At 43.0% G+C, this 22526-nt stretch overlaps 1 protein-coding gene across 1 annotated transcript in view; it reads left to right on the top strand.

Moving 5' to 3' along the window:
* The window catches only part of LOC133536451 (ephrin type-A receptor 5), a 195293-nt gene that overhangs the window by 18040 nt on the left and 154727 nt on the right, over positions 1–22526 (top strand). The window contains exon 2 of the mRNA XM_061876979.1: positions 42–106. Coding sequence (XP_061732963.1) covers positions 42–106 — 65 coding nt within the window. The remainder of the gene's footprint in view (positions 1–41; positions 107–22526) is intronic.

Below are 22526 nucleotides of genomic sequence, written 5' to 3' on the forward strand. Positions count from 1 at the left end.
TTGTTCATTTTCACTGACCAACTAATTCTTTCATCTTTCAGTCAACTTGCTGGATTCCCGCTCTGTGATGGGAGAACCTGGATGGGTGGCATACCCGAAAAATGGGGTGAGTCTTCATTCAATTTGCAAGCACATTTTGTTTAAGGCGTGTTCAAGGTCTTTTATACTTTCAAGAACTCTTAAGGCGTGATTGAATTCATGAATAAAGGATGGAAAGTCACCCTGGAATACAGACGTTTGAGCCATAAATTGGATTCCCATTTCCAAAGTATTCCCAGGAGTTGTGCTAATTAAAGGATGACTTGTTAGGGTTGTGAAAAGGTAATTGAACAACAAATGGTGTTTAAAATGAATTCCATGTTAACCAGGTCACAGTCCCACTTCCAAAAAGTATGCATTTGTGGTCACGTTGTGAATATTAGCTCATGTGTGATTTGATGGCTGCAACATGTTTCAACATAGCTGGCACAAGCAAACTTGTATTTACTTTTATTGATGATTGTGAACGCTAAGCAACATTTAAAACAAAAGTGCAGTTTTTATAGGTAAACATTATTCCAGGACCCTGAAGAGTTAGTGCTGCAATGGGTTCTGGGTATTTGTTCTGTTGTGTTACGGTGCGGATGTTCTCCCGAAATGTGTTTGTCATTCTTGTTTGGTGTGGGTTCACAGTGTGCCGCATATTTGTAACAATGTTCAAGTTGTTTATAAGGCCACCCTCAGTGTGACCTGTATGGTTGTTGACCAAGTATGACTTGCGTTCACTTGTGTGTGTGAAAAGCCGTGGATATTATGTGATTGGGCCGGCACGCAAAGGCAGTGCCTTTTAAGGTTTTTTGGCGCTCTGGACTTCTCCCTACGTCCGGGGAACACTGGGACATGCTCTCTAAGGGAGAGAATGTCCCAAATTCCAAGCTGCTGTTTTGAGGCATGTTAAGAAAAAAATAATGCCCTTTGTGACTTCAATAATAAATATGGCCGTTTCATGTACTCCGGCTTCCTCCCACTTCCAAAGACATGCACCTGGGGATAGGTTGATTGGCAACAGTAAATTGGCCCTAGTGTGTGAATGTGAGTGTGAATGTTGTCTGTCTATCTGTGTTGGCCCTGTGATGAGGTGGCGACTTTTCCAGGGTGTACCCCGCCTTTCGCCCGATTGTAGTTGAGATAGGCGCCAGCGCCCCCCGCCACCCCAAAAGGGAATAAGCGGTAGAAAATGGATGGATGGATGTTGTTTTTTTTTTCCATACCTTGTGTTGGCCCTGCGATGAGGTGGCGACTTGTCCAGGGTGCACCCCGCCATCCGCCCGAATGCAGCTAAAATCGGCTCCAGCAACCCCCGCCACCCCAAAAAGGGACAAGCGGTAGGGAATGGATGGATGGATTATTCCAGGACACACAGAAAGGTGTGAGTCAGGACCAGCAACCTGCCAGCTGCTTCACGATGATCATGTTGCCCTTGCAGCGAAACACTTTCACATTGTGTACGTCTGAGTCAATTACAACAGTTGTGACTGGGAAGCTCATATAAGGTGTCAATTATTTCCAACAGTCTCTTTTAAACGGCTGCAACTGGGAACAGGTTGTTAGCCATGAGATTAGTAACACTGCACCACTTTTCCATTCATGTGGAACATAAAAGGACCGAGAAGCCGACACGTCTCAGACTCAGAGCGATCAGTCACTAGGTTTCCATGCACTAAATTAGTCGGATTTTTCAAAACACTAGTGGGCGGGGCTTATTTCCTTTCAGGGCGGATACAAGTATTTATTTCCAGTTGACCTTTGACGTCACACTCGATCTCTGCGGCGCCTGACAAGTTGACAGCCTCGCTCTGTTGTGATGCCCGGTGCAATATCAACACACATTAGATATATTGTGTCTCTCGTCGCTATGCTGATGTTAAATAGCAGACATCATCAAGACTATATTTTACAAACCCTGTTTCCATATGAGTTGGGAAATTGTGTTGGATGTAAATATAAACGGAATACAATGATTTGCAAATCCTTTTCAACCCATATTAAGTTGAATGCACTACAAAGACAAGAAATTGGATGTTCAAACTCATAAACTTTATTTTTTTTTGCAAATAATAATTAACTTAAAATTTCATGGCCGCAACATGTGCCAAAGTAGTTGGGAAAGGGCATGTTAACCACTGTGTTACATCACCTCTTCTTTTAACAACACATTCAATAAACGTTTGGGAACGGAGGAAACTAATTGTTGAAGCTTTGAAAGTGGAATTCTTTCCCATTCTTGTTTTATGTAGAGCTTTAGTCGGTCAACAGTTCGGTGTTTCTGCTCCATAATGCACCACACATTTTCGATGGGAGACAGGTCTGGACTGCAGGTGGGCCAGGAAAGTACCCGCACTCTTTTACTACGAAACTGGGCTGTTGTACCACGTGGTTTGGCATTGTCTTGCTGAAATAAGCAGGGGTGTCCATGATAACGTTGCTTGGATGACAACATATGTTGCTCCAAAACCTGTATGGACCTTTCAGCATTAATGGTGCCTTCACAGATGTGTAAGTTACCCATGCCTTGGGCACTAATACACCCCCATACCATCACAGATGCTGGCTTTTGAACTTTCCGCCTATAACAATCCGGATGGTTATTTTCCTTTTTGTTCCGGAGGACACCACGTCCACAGTTTCCAAACATAATTTGAAATGTGGACTCGTCAGAACACAGAATACTTTCGCACTTTGCATCAGTTGATCTTAGATGAGCTCGGGCCCAGCAGTGTTGTTGACGAATGGGTTTTGCTTTGCATTGAAGAGTTTTAACTTGCACTTACAGATGTAGCAACCAACTGTAGTTACTGACAGTGGTTTTATGAAGTGCTCCTGAGCCCTTGGGGTGATATCCTTTACACACTGTTTTTGATGCAGTACCACCTGAGGGACCAACGGTCCGTAATATCATGGCTTACATGCAGTGATTTCTACAGATTCTCTGAACCTTTTGATGATTTTACGGACCGTAGACGGTAAAATCCCTAAATTCCTTGCAATAGCTCGTTGAGAAATCCATCCATCCATCCATTTTCTACCGCTTATTCCCTTTCGGGGTCGCGGGGGGCGCTGGCGCCTATCTCAGCTACAATCGGGCGGAAGGCGGGGTACACCCTGGACAAGTCGCCACCTCATCGCAGGGCCAACACAGATAGACAGACAACACTCACACTCACATTCACACACTAGGGCCAATTTAGTGTTGCCAATCAACCTATCCCCAGGAGAAATGTTGTTCTAAAACTGTTCGACAATTCGCTTTCAAATTGGTGACCCTCACCCCATCCTTGTTTGTGAATTACTTAGCATTTCATGGAAGCTGCTTTTATACCCGATCATGGCACCCACCTGTTCCCAATTAGCATGCAGACCTGTGGGATGTTCCAAATAAGTGTTTGATGAGCATTTCTCAACTTTATCAGTATTTATTGACACCTTCCCCAACTTTTTTGTCACATGTTGGCATCAAATACAAAAGTTAATGATTATTTGCACAAAAAAAAATATGTTTATCAGTTTGAACATCAAATATCTTGTCTTTGTAGCATATTCAACTGAATATGGGTTGAAAATGATTTTCAAATCATTGTATTCCGTTTATATTTACATCTAACACAATTTCCCAACTCATACGTAAACAGGGTTTGTAGATTGTGCTACGAACGTGACACGACTACCAAGACTGTCTTGGAGCCGATTCAGGTCTCAAGCTTAGAAAGACAGGGGTTATAGCACTTTGCTTTACTGTAACCACCATGGGAGACCAGGAAAGGTAGTTGTATTGTTATAACAATAACAAATATAGGTATAGTTATAATAATTTTATAGACAAATTATACTGGAGAGTGGGGGGCGTACCAGAAAGTATTTAAGCAGCATTGCTCCAGTCTGAGTTCAAGAGTGCTCTGGAGCAGGTTTTCATTCAGAATGTTTCCACATTGCTGCATTCATCTTTCCCTCTATCCTGACTCGTCTCCCAGTTCCTGCCGCTAAAAACCATCCCCACACCATGATGCTGCCACCACCTGGTAGGGATGGTATTGTCCTGGTGGTGCGCGGTGTCTGGTTTCTTCCAAACATTCACGCCAAAGACTTCAATCTTGGTCTCACCAGACTAGAGAATTCAGTTTCTCATGGTCTGAGAGTCTTTCAGGTGCTTTTTGGCAAACGTTTAAGTCAGAAATGGTCTCTGTCTGGATATTCTACCATACTGGTCTGATTGGTGGATTGCTGCAGAGATGGTTGTCCTTCTGGAAGGTTCTTCTCTCTGCAAAGAGGAATGCTGTAGCTCTGACTGAATGACCATAAAACTAAAACGTAACTGCCATATTTTGGCACGTTTATACAACATTTACATTGTCAATTTTGCTCCCCTTCTTAGTGAAGTAAAGTGAAGTGAATTATATTTATATAGCACTTTTTCTCTAGTGACTCAAAGCACTTTACATAGTTAAACCCAATATCTAAATTTTACATTTAAACCAGTGTGGGTGGCACTGGGAGCAGGTGGGTAAAGTCTCTTGCCCAAGGACACAACAGCAGTGACTAGGATGGCTGAAGCGGGGCTCGAACCTGCAACCCTCAAGTTGCTGGCACGGCCGCTCTACCAACTGAGCTATACCGGTTAGGAATGTTACAGAGATCCATTTAAAGGCTTACTGAAATTAGATTTTCTTATTTAAACGGGGATAGCAGGTTCATTCTATGTGTCATACTTGATCATTTCGCGATATTGCCATATTTTTGCTGAAAGGATTTAGTAGAGAACATCGACGATAAAGTTTGCAACTTTTGGTCGCTAATAAAAAAGCCTTGCCTGTACCGGAAGTCGCAGACGATGTGCGCGTGACGTCACGGAATGTGGAGCTACTCACATCCTCACATTGTTTACAATCATGGCCACCAGCAGCGAGAGCGATTCGGACCGAGAAAACGATGATTTCCCCATTAATTTGAGTGAGGATGAAAGATTTGTGGATGAGGATAGTGAGAGTGAAGGACTAGATTTTTTTTTTTTTTTAAAAGACAAGGCAGTGGAAGCGGTTCAGATGTTATTAGACACATTTACTAGGATAATTCTGGAAAATCCCTTATCTGCATATTGTGTTACTCGTGTTTTAGTGATATTATATGGTCGTACCTGAAAGTCGGAGAGGTGTGGCCACGGGTGTGGTGACCGCCAGTGTCTCTGAGGGAAGTCATGTTTCTCGACGAGGCCGGGCTGAGCTTTTTTTTCCTCTCCTCCACGGTGGAAGCCACCCACGTTCGGGGGCGGCCGGTGGGAGGAGTTCGCAACTTTTGGTCGCTAATAAAAAAGCCTTACCGGAAGTAGCAGACGATGACGTCACCGGTGTGAGGGCTCCTTACATCCTCACATTGTTTATAATGTGAGCCTCCAGCAGCAAGAGCTATTCGGACCGAGAAAACGACAATTCCCCCATTAATTTGAGCGAGGATGAAAGATTCGTGGCTGAAGATATTGATAGCGAAGGACTAGAAAAAAAAAAAGGCGATTGCATTGGGAGCAATTCAGATGTTTTTAGACAAATTTACTAGGATAATTCTGGGAAATCCCTTATCTTTCTATTGTGTTGCTAGTGGTTTAGTGAGTTAAATAGTACCTGATAGTCGGAGTGGTGTGTTCACGGGTGTGTTGACGCCAGTCTCTGAGGGAAGTCACAGCAGCTGCATGGACGGTGCAATATCCGCAGATATCCGGTAAGAGGCGACTTATTACCACAATTTTCTCACCGAAACCTGCCGGTTGACATGTAGTCAGGATCCATGGTCGCTTGACCGCTCTGATCCATAGTAAAGCTTCATCATTGATATATAAACTATCAGACTGCGTGGTCGGTAGTAGTGGGTTTCAGTAGGCCTTTAAGAATCTGACTTCAGCTTTACAGACCAGTAGCACTGACCATTGCAACTCCTCAGCCTTTTGTATTCTCTTCATTACTGGGCTGAGGCAGATGGAGGAAACGGTGCTAAGACTGCAGACATATTCACAATCATGTTCATTGAGTGTGATTATTTTGCATGGTTTCATGCAATTGTGTGAGAAATAACCGTATCCAGGGTAGACAACGCTGAATAAAGGACCCAAGAATAATTTACTCACAGATTAACTTGTTTTTTTTTTGTCCCCATCACTATAAGCGTTTTTTCTTTTTGTTTAACATATTGTTTTGTGGAAAAATGACGTTCGTGTGAGAAATAAATTACAGGAATTATTGTTGTTGGCTATTAGAATTGTTATTGTGGAAGCTGTTTATACAATGGAGGCTAATTTGCAGCATCCTCTATTATCTTACACACACACGCACACACACACACTCACACAGAATTGGCAGCAGCAATAGTCTAAGGATAAAGAAGACGTTAAGGAGGCTTTTTTTTGTCTCGTATTCCAGATGGTTTGTTTCATTTTCTTTCTCTATCCTCCCTGTTATCTTTTACATCAGCTTCGTCGATGGTTTGCCTCATTGTCGGCCTCATGTGCTGTTTGCCATCTGCCTATCTTCTTCATCTCACCATCCCTCCTCTTCCTCTTGCCGTGTTCCCCACCTTTCATGTCTGATTCCGATTTTTTTTCTGTCAAATCCAATCTCTTTAAATGGTGTTCTTCCTTATATCCATCTTCTTCCGCTTATCCGAGGTTGGGTCGGGGGGGCAGCAGCCTAAGCAGGGAAGCCCAGACTTACCTCTCCCCAGCCACTTCGTCTAGCTCTTCCCAGGGGGATCCCAAGGCGTTCCCAGGCCAGTTGGGAGACATAGTCTTCCCAACGTGTCCTGGGTCTTCCCCGTGGCCTCCTACCGGTTTGACGTGTCCTAAACACCTCCCTAAGGAGGCGTTTGGGTGGCATCCTGACCAGATGACCGAACCACCTCATCTGGCTCCTCTCGATGTGGGGGAGCAGCGGTTTTACTTTGAGTTCCTCCCGGATGACAGAGCTTCTCACCCTATCTCTAAGGGAGAGCCCCGCCACACGGCGGAGGAAACTCATTTCGGCCGCTTGTACCCGTGATATTATCCTCTCGGTCATGACCATAGGGGAGGATGGGAATGTAGCTCGACCGGTAAATTGAGATCTTTGCCTTCCGGCTCAGCTCCTTCTTCACCACAACGGATCGGTACAACGTCCGCATTACTGAAGACGCCACACCGATCCGCCTGTCGATCTCACGATCCACTCTTCCCCCACTCGTGAACAAGACTTATTGGTACTTGAACTCCTCCACTTGGGGCAGGGTCTCCTCCCCAACCCGGAGATGTCACTCCACCCTTTTTCCGGGCGAGAACCATGGACTCGGACTTGGAGGTGCTGATTCTCATTCCGGTCGCTTCATACTCAGCTGCGAACCGTTTCAGTGAGAGCGGGAAATCCTGGCCAGATGAAGCCATCAGGACCACATCATCTGCAAAAACCAGAGACCTAATCCCGCGGCCACCAAACCGGAACGCCTCAACGCCTTGACTGCGCCTAGAAATTCTGTCCATAAAAGTTATGAACAGAATCGGTGACAAAGGACAGCCTTGGCGGAGTCCAACCCTCACTGGAAATGTGTCCGACTTACTGCCGGCAATGCGGACCAAGCTCTGGCACTGATCATACAGGGAGCGGACTGCCACAACAAGACAGTCCGATACCCCATACTCTCTGAGCACTCCCCACAGGACTTCCCGAGGGACACGGTCAAATGCCTTCTCCAAGTCCACAAAGCACATGTAGACTGGTTGGGCAAACTCCCATGCACCCTCAAGAACCCTGCCGAGAGTATAGAGCTGGTCCACAGTTCCACAACCAGGACGAAAACCACACTGTTCCTCCTGAATCCGAGGTTGGACTATCAGGCGTAGCCTCCTCTCCAGTACACCTGAATAAACCTTACCGGGAAGGCTGAGGCATTCTTATTACAAAAAAAAAAAAAAAACGTTTTAATGTGAATGCAATCTGACCCGCATGTGGACGTGACGTCGCAAACACTGCATTGTTTACGGAAGTACAAACGGCTTCAACTCAAGTCAGTGTCAGTCCTGGTGCATTTGTGGCCGTTTCAAACATTTTATGCAATTAAAGTCAACATTTTCTCAACCCAATTATGTTCGCGTAAAAGATTACGAAGAAAGAATACAAGTATTTTGGCTCAGTTTTACGGGATATTTTGGGTGAGCAGTTGGAAACAGGATTGATTGATTGATTGAAACTTTTATTCGTAGATTGCACAATTCAGTACATATTCCGTACAATTGACCACTAAATGGTAACACCCCAATAAGTTTTTCAACTTGTTTAAGTCGGGGGACCACATTAAAGGCCTACTGAAACCCACTACTACCGACCACGCAGTCTGATAGTTTATATATCAATGATGAAATATTAACATTGCAACACATGCCAATACGGCATTTTTAGTTTACTAAATTGCAATTTTAAATTTCCCGCGAAGTGTCCTGTTCAAAACGTCGCGGTATGACGGCGTACGTTTGACGTCACCGGTTGTAGCGGACCTTATTTTCCAGCCCGATACAAGCTATAAGTAGTCTGCTTTAATCGCATAATTACACAGTATTCTGGACATCTGTGTTGCTGAATCTTTTGCAATTTGTTCAATTAATAATGGAGAAGTCAAAGCAGAAAGATGGAGGTGGGAAGCTTTTAGCCTTTAGCCACACAAACACAGCCGGTGTTTCCTTGTTTAAAATTCCCGAAGATGAAGCTTTACTATGGATCAGAGCGGTCAAGCGAACAGGGATCCCGACTACATGTCAACCGGCAGTTTTCGGTGAGAAAATGGTGGTAATAAGTCGCCTCTTACCGGAGACATCAGCGGAGCTTCCGTCCTGCTGCAGCTGCCGTGACTTCCCTCAGAAACTCTGGCGTCAACACACCCGTGGCCACACCCCTCCGACTTTCAGGTACTATTTAAACTCACTAAAACAGTAGTGGTCCTACGATGAGGTGGCGACTTGTCCAGGGTGTACCCCGCCTTCCGCCCGATTGTGGCTGAGATGGGCGCCAGCGCCCCCCGCGACCCCAAAAGGGAATAAGTGGTAGGAAATGGATGGATGGATGGATAAAACACTAGCAACACAATAGGCAGATAAGGGATTTTCTAAAATTATCCTAGTAAATGTGTCTAGTAACATCTGAATCGAATTATCCGAGAAAATGTGTTTAATGAAATCTGAATCGCTCAAACTGCAATCACCTTTTTCCCCCCTTTTTTTTCCTAGTCCTTCACTCTAAATTTCCTCATCCACAAATTTTTTATCCTCGCTCAAATTAATGGGGAAATTGTCGCTTTCTCGGTCCGAATAGCTCTAGCTGCTGCTGGCTATGATTGTAAACAATGTTCAGATGTGACGTCACACGCACATCGTCTGCTACTTCTGGTAAAGGTAAGGCTTTTTTATTAGCGACCAAAAGTTGCGAACTTTATCGTCGATGTTCTCTACTAAATTATTTCAGCAAAAATATGGCAATATCGCGAAATGATCAAGTATGACACATAGAACGGACCTGCTATCCCCGTTTAAATAAGAAAATCTCATTTCAGTAGGCCTTTAATCAATTCATGGTACAAATATATACTATCAGCATAATGCAGTCATCACACAAGTTACTCGTCAGAGTATATACATTGAATTATTTACTATCCGGGAGGTGGGATGTGAAGGGGTTTTTGTTAGGTTAGGTTGCTGTCAGCATATTTCAGTGTTTATCATGTGAGAAATGGACATTGTAACAGTGTAGGTGTGACTTATTAGGATATGTACAGCGAGCAGTGATCTGAGTGAGTTCAGAAAGCATAAGAACAAGTATATACATTTTGATTTTTTTACATCTGATTACGGTACTTACAATCCAGGGAGGTGGGATGTGAATGGAGGAGGGTATTAGTAAAGGGTTGAAGTTGCCTGGAGATGTTCTTTTAGTGCGCTTTTGAAGGAGGGTAGAGTTGCACTTACTTTTCCACCTGTTGGGAGTGCATTCCATATTGATGTGGCATAGAAAGAGAATGAGTTAAGACATTTGTTAGATGGGAATCTGGGTTTGATGTGGTTTGTGGAGCTCCCCCTGGTGTTGTGGTTATGGTGGTCCTTTACGTTCTGGAAGTAGTTTGACATGTACATCAGTATCAAGAGTCAATCAATCAATCAATAAATGTTTACTTATATAACCCTAAATCACTAGTGTCTCAAAGGGCTGCACAAACCACCACGACATCCTCGGTAGGCCCACATAAGGGCAAGGAAAACTCACACCCAGTGGGACATCGGTGACAATAATGACCCAGTGGGACGTCGGTGACATAATGACTATGAGAACCTTAGAGAGGAGGAAAGCAATGGATGTCGAGCGGGTCTAACATGATACTGTGAAAGTTCAATCCACAATGGATCCAACACAGTCACGAGAGTCCAGTCCAAAGTGGATCCAACACAGCAGCGAGAGTCCCGTTCACAGCGGAGCCAGCAGGAAACCATCCCAAGCGGAGGCGGATCAGCAGTGCAGAGATGTCCCCAGCCGATACACAGGCGAGCAGTACATGGCCACCGGATCGGACCGGACCCCCTCCACAAGGGAGAGTGGGACAGAGTACATGGCTAACAGTGGTGGAACTTTCACGTGAGTTCCTAAAGCATTTTGCTCTCTGGTGACATTCTGGTCGGATGAATGTCACGTTAGCGCATGAGCGTTTACATTTGAGGACGCATGGCATATATGTCCAATCTACAGTGGGGCAAAAAAGTATTTAGTCAGCCACCGATTGTGCAAGTTCTCCCACTTAAAATGATGACAGAGGTCTTTAATTTTCATCATAGGTACACTTCAACTGTGAGAGACAGAATGTGAAAAAAAATCCAGGAATTCACATTGTAGGAAATTTAAAGAATTTATTTGTAAATTATGGTGGAAAATAAGTTTTTGGTCAACCATTCAAAGTAGGGATGCACCGATTAATCGGTAACCGAATATATTCGGCCGAATATGGGAAAAAAAGCCACATTCGGCCTTCGGTGGAATGAGTTAAAAACAAGGCCGAATAGTGGCATGTGACGCAAGTTTTTGACGCGGTGACGCAATTAACCAACGTGCAGTGACGTGGTGACGTTGGGATATGTTGTGTACCTGTATAAGTGTATGAGGTTACAAGCACACACTTATTGAGATTTAGTGGGGCCTCTGTTTGCATTATTAGCCTGTTGTATAGGCTACCTGTATAAGTGTATGAGGTTACAAGCACACTTAATTGAGATTTACTTGAGTCTTCTGTTTACATTATTAACATATCTACTGGGGCTAAGCAGACTTTTGGCAAAAGGACAATAATTCATTTGTTGTTGGTTTATCCACTTTAATGCACTTTATTTTTTTTTGGAATGCATGTTTTGTTTGAAGGCCTAATATAAATGAAAAACTTTGTGCTTTTTTTGAAAAGCAAAGGCTACTGGAATATTAAAAAAAATGTCAATATTCAATAAAAAATGACTTTATTTGAAAAACATGTCTAAATATTTATTCTAGGCTATTTATGCAATATTTAAAAAATTGTGAAAAACTTCATTCATTATTCGGCCTTCGGCCAAGCGTTTAAATTTGCTTCGGCTTCGGCCACAAATTTTCATTTCGGTGCATCCCTAATTCAAAGCTCTCACTGATGTAAGGAGGTTTTGGCTCCAAATCTCACGATACATGGCCCCATTCATTCTTTCCTTAACACGGATCAATCGTCCTGTCCCCTTAGCAGAAAAACAGCCCCAAAGCATGATGTTTCCACCCCCATTCTTCACAGTAGGTATGGTGTTCTTGGAATGCAACTCAGTATTCTTCCTCCAAACACGACGAGTTGAGTTTGTACCAAAATTGATACATGGATGATACAGCAGAGGATTAGGAGAATGTCATGTGGTCAGATGAAACCAAAATAGAACTTTTTGGTATAAACTCAACTGGTCGTGTTTGGAGGAAGAAGAATACTGAGTTGCATCCCAAGAACACCACACCTACTGTGAAGCATGGGGGTGGAAACATCATGCTTTGGGGCTGTTTTTCTGCCAAGGGGACAGGACGATTGATCCTTGCAGTCGTGTGCGTGTTGCCGCGGAAGCCACACACAACATGATGCTGAACTGACAAGCAGATCGTACATGTTGTAGAAGGCGACAAAGTCAATGGTTTCATAGCACGCCCTAATACTTATTATCTGGGTGACTGCCGGTAGTCATTCAAGAGAATAATAGCGTCTCCTATTGACTTCTTTGCTTTATGACACGGGTCTTAAATGGCTCTTTGAATGGCAAAGGATACCGATCCCAGAACCATGTATATCAACCGCCACCCGCCCGAATCTAATAAAATCTATTTTTTCGTCATGTCAACCGCCCGACCCGCGGTTTACCCGCGGACTCCGCGGATGAGACCGCGAACCGCGCATCTCTCGCGGTCGCCCAGCGGAAGATCAACCAACTGAGTTTGACAGGTACAAGCAATCAGGCCCTGTTTGTACGCAAAAGAGATTCCCAACAGGACTTATGCCTTTAGTGTCCTGTATTATTATTGCACATGGGCATTATGTGTGCGTAATGACGCACATACATTGGTTTGATTGATTGATTGATTGATACTTTTATTAGTAGATTGCACAGTTCAGTACATATTCCGTACAATTGACCACTAAATGGTAACACCCGAATACGTTTTTCAACTTGTTTAAGTCGGGGTCCACGTTAATCAATTCATGGTAGCGGCATAACCTGGAGTGGCGGCCTCCAGCCCCGTTGCCTACGGTGGTGCTCTAGCCAACATGTACTGCAAATGTGTGAAAACCCTGGAAGGGAACATTAGACCTATCAAAATCCTAAGTGGCGTCAAACAGGGCGACCCACTCTCCCCTTTGTTGGAAAGGCTTTAACTTTTTAACAATCGGAATTGACCTGCAATGTGAACAAGGCCTAAGACAAACGGAACAGTCCAGTTGCAATTGACAATTGACCACCAAATGGTAACACCCGAATAAGTTTTTCAACTTGTTTCAGTCGGGGTCCACGTTAATCAATTCATGGTAGCGGCATAACCTGGAGTGGTTGCCTACGGTGGTGCTCTAGCCAACATGTACTGCAAATGTGTGAAAACCCTGGAAGGGAACCCTAGACCTATCAAAATACCAAGTGCCAGTCCAGTTGACATCCATTGCTTTCCTCCTCTCCAAGGTTCTCATAGTCATCAGTGTCACCGACGTCCCACTGGGTGTGAGTTTTCCTTGCCCTTATGTGGGCCTACCGAGGATGTCGTTGTGGTTCGTGTTGTGGTTTGTGCAGCCCTTTGAGACACTAGTGATTTAGGGCTATATTAGTAAACATTGATTGATTGCGATCGGATGAAAGCCCTGAAATTTCCCATATTCCGAGTTCCTGTTTCCGTACCAGTGCTTTTGCAAGCTGAATAACGCCCGTGAACACCTTTGAAGTCCGTGTGGATGACGTCATGTTGTTTTTCTTTTGATCACAAATTAGTTGCGACTTGACCAATAGCTCCCCTGCAGGTGGCAGCCAGTAATGCAGCCTGTGTTGCCACATGTCTGGGAAGATTTTTAGTCATAACTGGACTGTTCCTTTTCTCTTGGGAGACTCTGTACCGCTCATCCGAGCAGGCTTCTTTGGTTCATGCTCAAGACTAGATGACGACTTCCCAATAACGTTGTTTGCAGGATTATCAGATTTTATTGATATTAAGCTGTTGCTTTTTATTGTGCTAAAAGTGTGGTGTTGGAGTGTTTCCCCCCCTCTCACCAACTCAATGAACACAAAGTGCATGTGAATGGAAGTCAAGCGCAAAATATTTGCAAGTTGGGCCAGAACGGGAAGCAAGTCTTGGCAAGAACACTTCAACTTTGTTCTTTGTCCCCAAGGACCAGGCTTCCTCCATTACGGCTCCCATATCGTGTCTGAGCCTGATGCTAGATTATCCGAGCCGTTTCATCCAGGCTTTTATCTGCTGCATCTTCAAGCCACGGGAATAAAGGAACATCTGGAAGGAGGGCGGCATAAATGTCACAATAAAGATGATATCCATGTCACCCGCTCGCCATCACCTGCTGCCATTCCTGAACATTCCAGGCCCCTTTTCATCTGCTATCTGAGTCAGGTCTGCTGCACGACAAAGGCCGACTGATGAGGACTTTTGGACATCAGGAAGTGAAGGAGGAAGCTCGCATGACAGCTGACAGCTGGCGTGAGAATGGAGGAAAGCAAACAACTCGAGCAGCTCATTTTATTCCGGTGTCTGATGAGGCTGGATGCATGCTTAGAATATGAAGTGCTGGCCTCCGGGATGGATGATATGAATATCCAATCCCCCTTTCCTATTGATTTTCATTGTTCTCCCTTAGGGATTTCAACTCATCGATTGATAACTGAATGTTGTAAAACATTCACTTTGATTTCAGATTTGTTCATTTCAGCTCATCTTTACACTAAAAACACCAATCTGGGAGATTTTGTCTCAAACGTGCAACATTGTCAAAACAATCCCTTGCAGAAAATGTTGTGATTTCCATCCAATAAGTAGGTGATTCCGCCTGAAAGTTTGTAGACCGTTCTTATGCACCACCGACTGGGGCTTATACAAACCCCGTTTCCATATGAGTTGGGAAATTGTGTTAGATGTAAATATAAACGGAATACAATGATTTGCAAATCTTTTTCAACCCATATTCAATTGAATGCACTACAAAGACAAGATATTTGATGTTCAAACTCAGAAACTTTTTTTTTTTGCAAATAATAATTAACTTAGAATTTCATGGCTGCAACATGTGCCAAAGTAGTTGGGAAAGGGCATGTTCACCACTGTGTTACATCACCTTTTATTTTAACAACACTCAATAAATGTTTGGGAACTGAGGAAACTAATAGTTAAAGCTTTGAAAGTGGAATTCGTTCCCATTCTTGTTTTATGTAGAGCTTCAGTCGTTCAACAGTCCGGGGTCTTCGCTGTCGTATTTTACGCTTCATAATGTGCCACACATTTTCGATGGGAGACAGGTCTGGACTACAGGCGGTCCAGGAAAGTACCCAAACTCTTTTACTACGAAGCCACGCTGTTGTAACACTTGTCTTGCTCAAATAAGCAGGCGCGTCAATGATAACGTCGCTTGGATGACAACATATGTTGCTTCAAAACCTGTATGGACCTTTCAGCATTAATGGTGCCTTCACAGATGTGTAAGTTACCCATGCCTTGGGCACTAATACACCCCCATACCATCACAGATGCTGGCTGTTGAACTTTGCGCCTATAACAATCCGAACGGTTATTATCCTCTTTGTTTTGGAGGACACCACGTCCTCTGTTTCCAAATATAATTTGAAATGTGGACTCGTCAGACTTTTCCACTTTGCATCAGTCCATCTTAAGTGAGGTCGGGCCCAGCCAAGCCGGCGGCGTTTCAGGGTTTTGTTGATAAATGGGTTTGGCTTTGTATAGTTAGAGTTTTAACTTGCACTTACAGATGTAGCAACCAACTGTAGTTACTGAAAGTGTTTTTTTTTAAGTGTTCCTGAGCCCATGTGGTGATATCCTTTTTACACTGATGTTAGTTTTTGATGCAGTACCGCCTGAGGGGTCAAAATTCCGTAATATCATCGCTTACGTGCAGTGATTTCTCCAGATTCCCTGAACTTTGTGATGATTTTACGGACCGTAGTTGGTAAAATCCCTAAATTCCTTGCAATAGCTCGTTGAGAAATGTTTTTCTAAAACTTTTCGACAATTTGCTTACAAAGTGATGACCCTCACCCTACCCTTGTTAGTGAATTACTTAGCATTTCATGTAAGCTGCTTTTATACCCAATCATGGCACCCACCTGTTCCCAATTAGCCTGCACACCTGTAGGATGTTCCATATAAGTGTTTGATGGGCATTCCTCAACTTTATCAGTATTTATTGCCACCTTTCCCAACTTGTTTGTCACGTGTTGCTGGCATCAAATTCTAAAGTTAATGATTATTTGCAAAAAACAATGTTTAGCAGTTTGAACATCAAATATGTTGTCTTTGTAGCATATTCAACTGAATATGGGTTGAAAATGATTTGCAAATCATTGTATTCTGTTTATATTTACATCTAACACAATTTCCCAACTCATACGGAAACGGGGTTTGTACATCAAATACAATATGATGCCGAAAGTATTTGGCAATCACACAAACAAGGCATTTAAAAGGCAACAATACATTTTCCTACGTGGTTTGGCTTTCAATGTGGCCATCAATACCAAGTATGACATCAGTATATGATCGATCCTGCAGTGATAGGTCATCATTTTTTTCTATCACTAAGTGTTTTTTTATTATTATGTTTACAAACTCAGCAAATATCAGGACACCTCTTTAGATTATCAGGACTCCTCTTCCTCCTATCCAGGAGATCGCAAAAAGCCGCTGCCTGACCAGGGCTCAGAAAATCTGCAAAGACTCCTCCCACACCCACCAAGGACTGTTTTCACTGCTGGACTCTAGAAAGAGGTTCCGCAGCCTCCGAAGCAGAACCTCCATGTTCTGTAACAGCTTCCTCATTTCAGGCCGTAAGACTCTTGAACGCATCATAATTAAATTATCCCCTCAACTCCCCCCAAAATGGATGAACACGCTGGAATAAAAAAGACAATATAACATACATCCATAAACCTGGATGCATATGCAAATGTGCAATATATTTATCTGTACAGTAATCTATTTATTTATATCTGCACCTTATTGCTTTTTTTTATCCTGCACTACCAAGAGCTAATGTAATGTAATTTTGTTCTTATTTGTACTGTAAAGTTCAAATATGAATGACAATAAAAAAGAAGTCTAAGTCTAAATAGGTCACAATAGGATTTTAAGGACAAAAACTTCAGGACTTAAATCAGAGCCAAGAGTATGAATATTTCTTTAATATTTAATTGATATTGTTACACAACCATCATGCTTTCTACGTGTTTAGTATCATGTACATACCAATTAGCACATTGTGATATGTATTGTTATCGCAGGAGGCTGCTGAATACATGACAATATAGATTTGTGGCAAACTTCCCCATCCCTTATCCACATATGGAGAAGTAAGTGCAAATGTTCCAAATCCTTGCAGTGGAAAAGCGGAAAGTGCTGGGCTGTTTATGACTTTGGTTTTTAGATGACAAACCCGCAGTGTTACCACCTGCTGTTCAAGTGCAGCTTTTCAAAGACGACATGTGGCACACTGAGCCGGAGTAACTCTTCACTTTTCTCAGCCCCTCATTCAGACCCTTTTTAGTTACCGAGCTGAGACACGGTCACATGAATATTCCCGTGGTCTCTCCACCTGCTGTCTGTCCTCCACGCCCATCATCTCAAACTCTCTTCTTCTGGAAAACAGCCATGACTGATGATTCCCTTGGCTTAACTCCAGTCCACACATTCATGGACTGTACATACAAACCCTGTTTCCATATGATTTGGGAAATTGTGTTAGATGTAAATATAAACGGAATACAATGATTTGCAAATTATTTCAACCCATATTCAGTTGAATATGCTACAAAGACAACATATTTGATGTTCAAACTGATAAACATTTTCATGGCCAGGTGAGTGCCATGAAAATAATAGCAGCTTCCATGAAATGCTAAGTAATTCACAAACAGGGATGGGACGAGTCTCACCAATTTGAAAGCAAATTGTCAAAAAGTTTTAGAACAACATTTCTCAACGAGCTATTGCAAGGAATTTAGGGATTTTACCATCTACGGTCCGTAAAATCATCAAAAGGTTCAGAGAATCTGGAGAAATCACTGCACGTAAGCGATGATATTACGGACCTTTGATCCCTCAGGCGGTACTGCATCAAAAACCGACATCAGTGTGTAAAGGATATCACCACATGGGCTCAGGAACACTTCATAAAACCACTGTCAGTAACTACAGTTGGTCGCAATATCTGTAAGTGCAAGTTAAAACTCTACTATGCAAAGCCAAACCCATTTATCAACAACACCCTGAAACACCGCCGGCTTCGCTGGGCCCGAGCTCATCTAAGATGGACTGATGCAAAGTGGAAAGGTGTTCTGTGGTCTGACGATTCCACATTTCAAATTATGTTTGGAAACTGTGGACGTGGTGTCCTCCGGAACAAAGAGGAAAATAACCATCTGGATTGTTATAGGTGCAAAGTTTAAAAAACAGCTTCTGTGATGTATGGGGGTGTATTAGTGCCCAAGGCATGGGTAACTTACACATCTGTGAAGGCACCATTAATGCTGAATGTTCTATTACAGGTTTTGGAGCAACATATGTTGTCATCCAAGCAACGTTATCATGGACGCCCCTGCTTATTTCAGCAAGACAATGCCAAGCCACATGTTACAACAGCGTGGTTTCGTAGTAAAAGAGTGCGGGTACTTTCCAGGCCCGCCTGCAGTCCAGACCTGTCTCCCATCGAAAATGTGTGGCGCATTATGAAGCGTAAAATACAACAGCGGAGACGCCGGACTCTTGAACGACTGAAGCTCAACATAAAACAAGAATGGGAAATAATTCCACTTTCAAAGCTTCAACACTTAGTTTCCTCAGTTCCCAAACGTTTATTGAATGTGTTGTTAAAAGAAAAGGTGATGTAACACAGTGGTGAACATGCCCTTTCCCAACTACTTTGGCATGTGTTGCAGCCATAAAATTCTAAGTTAATTATTATTTTCAAAATAATTGTATGAGTTTGAACATCAAATAAGTTGTCTTTGTAGCATATTCAACTGAATATGGGTTGAAAATGATTTGCAAATCATTGTATTCCGTTTATATTTACATCTAACACAATTGCCCAACTCATAATGAAATGGGGTTTGTACATGCTGATTCAGCTTGACCAGCCAGAGATAACAGAAGTGCTGAACGTTAACATTCACAAACAATAATAAACGGTTGTGGAGGAGGCGGTACTTGGTACCATTACACATGGGACAATTTGCCTTTTATGAAAATAAAAACAATTTATATTAATTTACATTGAGATCGGACGAATTGAAAAAAAAAAAATTGCCATATTGCCAGCCCTAACTTCATCTTTACATTTATGAGTGTTTAACTTATAGATTTAAATGACAGCTGCACCACTTTCTTGGTGTGTTAGGATACAAAACTGAAGGACGTTTTTCAAACAAGATCAAAAATATTTATTGAGAATGTACATATGTAGCATTATGTAAAATAAAATTTAAAAAAATGGTCTAAGAATTCAAGATATTAATTTAAGATCATTAATTTAAGAAAGTTTGATCACATTACGCCTGTACTGGCTCACCTGCACTGGCTTCCTGTGCACTTAAGATGTGACTTTAAGGTTTTACTACTTACATATAAAATACTACACGGTCTAGCTCCAGCCCATCTTGCCGATTGTATTGTACCATATGTCCCGGCAAGAAATCTGCGTTCAAAGGACTCCGGCTTATTAGTGATTCCCAGAGCCCAAAAAAAGTCTGCGGGCTATATAGTGATTTCCGTTTGGGCTCCAGTACTCTGGAATGCCCACCCGGTAACAGTTCGAGATGCTACCTCAGTAGAAGCATTTAAGTCTCATTTGTATACTCTGGCCTTTAAATAGACTCCCTTTTTAGACCAGTTGATCTGCCGTTTCTTTTCTTTTTCTCCTCTGTCCCACTCTCCCATGTGGAGGGGGTCCGGTCCGGTGGCCATGATTGAAGTACTGGCTGTCCAGAGTCTGGACCCAGGATGGACCGCTTGCCTGTGTATCGGCTGGGGACATCTCTGCGCTGCTGATCCGCCTTCCCTTGGGATGGTTTCCTGTTGGCTCCACTATGAACGGGACTCTCGCTACCGTGTTGGATCCACTTTGGACTGGACTCTCACGGTTGTGTTGGATCCACTATGGATTGAACTTTCACAATATCATGTTAGACTTGCTCAACATCCATTGCTTTCGGTCCCTTAGAGGGGTCAGGGGTTGCCCACATATGCGGTCCTCTCCAAGGTTTCTCATAGTCATCATTGTCACCGACGTCCCACTGGGGTGAGTTTTCCTTGCCCTTATGTGGGCTCTACCGAGAATGTCGTTGTGTTTTGTGCAGACCTTTGAGACACTAGTGATTTAGGGCTGTATAAATAATCATTGATTGATTGAAGATATTGAAGCTTCCAAAAGAGCTGAACCCATGCCAGCGTGATGAAAGGATGAGAAAGAAGGCGTTGGTCCAGCAGCATCTGTGTGCGTGTCAGAGGGGCTCGTTAACGCCACGTCGTGGGAAATGATGGCCACTCTTGGACGGGGCCGAGTCAGCCGGAGCAGGAGTGTAGTCAAAGCAGGCGGGGGTGTCGCTTTCATGGCTCAGGAGCGGGAAGGACACATCTATTACACGTCTATTACAATGTCACGGCGGCCAGCGTATCATGGCCGCTAATAATACGAGGGAGACAGCTTCCCAGTGCCAGGGGGGCACTCAGCACAGCCGCGGGGGGTCTGCTGACTGATGTGACGCACACACACACACACACACACACACACACACACACACACACACACACACACACACACACATGCATAATAGTCAGCAAAACAAACACGTGCACTAATGAGACGCTGGAGGGCTGTCCACAGGGACGCTTGAGTGTAGGCATGCAAGTGATGAGGACAGGAAGTGGAGCAGGAAGTGGAGGTGAACGAGAGGTTTGATCAAACTTTCTCTTTCGTCTCCCAAAAGTACAACAAATGGTAGAATGTATTTTCAGTTGAGCCCTGCGAGGAGGTGGCGACTTGTCCAGGGTGTACGCCGCCTTTTGTCTGATTGTAGCTTGGATATAGGCACCAGCGCCCAACGCCACCCCAAAGGGAATAAGCGGTAGGGAATGGATGGATGGATTTTCAGTTGACGTGTCAATCACTTGATGGCTACCAAAAGCAACTTATTGCAGTGAAACTTGCCAAGGGACATGTAAGCAAACATTAACATTGCTGTATATATAACTTTTGATTGCTCACATTTTCAGTAGAGCCATAATAAATTCATAAAAAAAGCAAACTTCATAAATTTTTTTTTTGAGCAACAAGTACTGTGGCGCAAAAAAGTATTTAGTCAGCCACCGATTGTGCAAGTTCTCCCACTTAAAATGATGACAGAGGTCTGTAATTTTCATCATAGGTACACTTCAACTGTGAGAGACAGAATGTAAAAAAAAAATCCAGGAATTCACATTGTAGAAATTTTTAATAATTTATTTGTAAATTATGGTGGAAAATAAGTATTTGGTCGACCATTCAAAGCTCTCACTGATGGAAGGAGGTTTTGGCTCAAAATATCACGATACATGGCCCCATTCATTCTTTCCTTAACACGGATTAATCGTCCTGTCCCTTTAGCAGAAAAACAGCCCCAAATCATGATGTTTCCACCCCCATGCTTCACAGTAGGTTTGGTGTTCTTGGGATGCAACTCAGTATTCTTCCTCCTCCAAACACGACGAGTTGAGTTTATACCAAAATGGATACATGGATGATACAGCAGAGGATTGGGAGACTGTCTGACCACATGACATTCCAAGAAAATCATACCTACTGTAAAGCATGGGGGTGGAAACATCCTGCTTTGGGGCTGTTTTTCTGCTAAGGGGACAGGACGATTGATCCGTGTTAAGGAAAGAATGGATGGGGCCATGTATCGTGAGATTTTGAGCCAAAACCTCCTTCCATCAGTGAGAGCTTTGAATGGTTGACCAAATACTTATTTTCCACCATAATTTACAAACAAATTCTTTAAAATTCCTACAATGTGAATTCCTGGATTTTTTTTTCACATTCTGTCACTCACAGTTGAAGTGTACCTATGATGAAAATTACAGACATCTGTCATCATTTTAAGTGGGACAACTTGCACAATCGGTGGCTTACTAAATACTTTTTTTTGCCCCACTGTATGTGCTCCAATCACTTCATCACAAAAAAATAAGAGTTGTAGAAATGATTGGAAAGTCAAGACAGCCTTGACAAATAATTAATTTCCATATACTGTACTTGTACAGAATGTAGATCAAGTTTCCTGAATGTAAAAAAAAATGCCCTGGACTTCTTGTACTGCCTTGCTCACCTCTAAGGTAGCAGCAAAGTGACATTTCTTATTAAGTCATTTATATCAACTTTTTTGATGCAGACTAAAGTAATTGTCTCCATGTGTTCATGTTCACTCCTTACCTTATTCCACACTCCACTGCCCAGCACTAATTCATTCATTTAAGCTCTAATTAAAGATTTAATGGCAGCAAGTTCTAATCGCAGCTTGTTTTTTTTTTCTCAGCGTTGTTAACTTATAATGTTATTCCATGGCTGACTTAGGAGTTGGAGCAACTTTACTGACCTTTCACATCACAATATTATGTGGGGCTGCAAAGTTGTCACAGTTGTGTCAGCACGTGTGTGTGTCTGTGTGTGTTTGTGTGTTAAGCTGTGGGAAGCTTTTG

The sequence above is a fragment of the Nerophis ophidion genome, linkage group LG17 (assembly GCF_033978795.1).
Source record: "Nerophis ophidion isolate RoL-2023_Sa linkage group LG17, RoL_Noph_v1.0, whole genome shotgun sequence".
NCBI classification, from domain to species: Eukaryota; Metazoa; Chordata; class Actinopteri; order Syngnathiformes; family Syngnathidae; genus Nerophis; species Nerophis ophidion.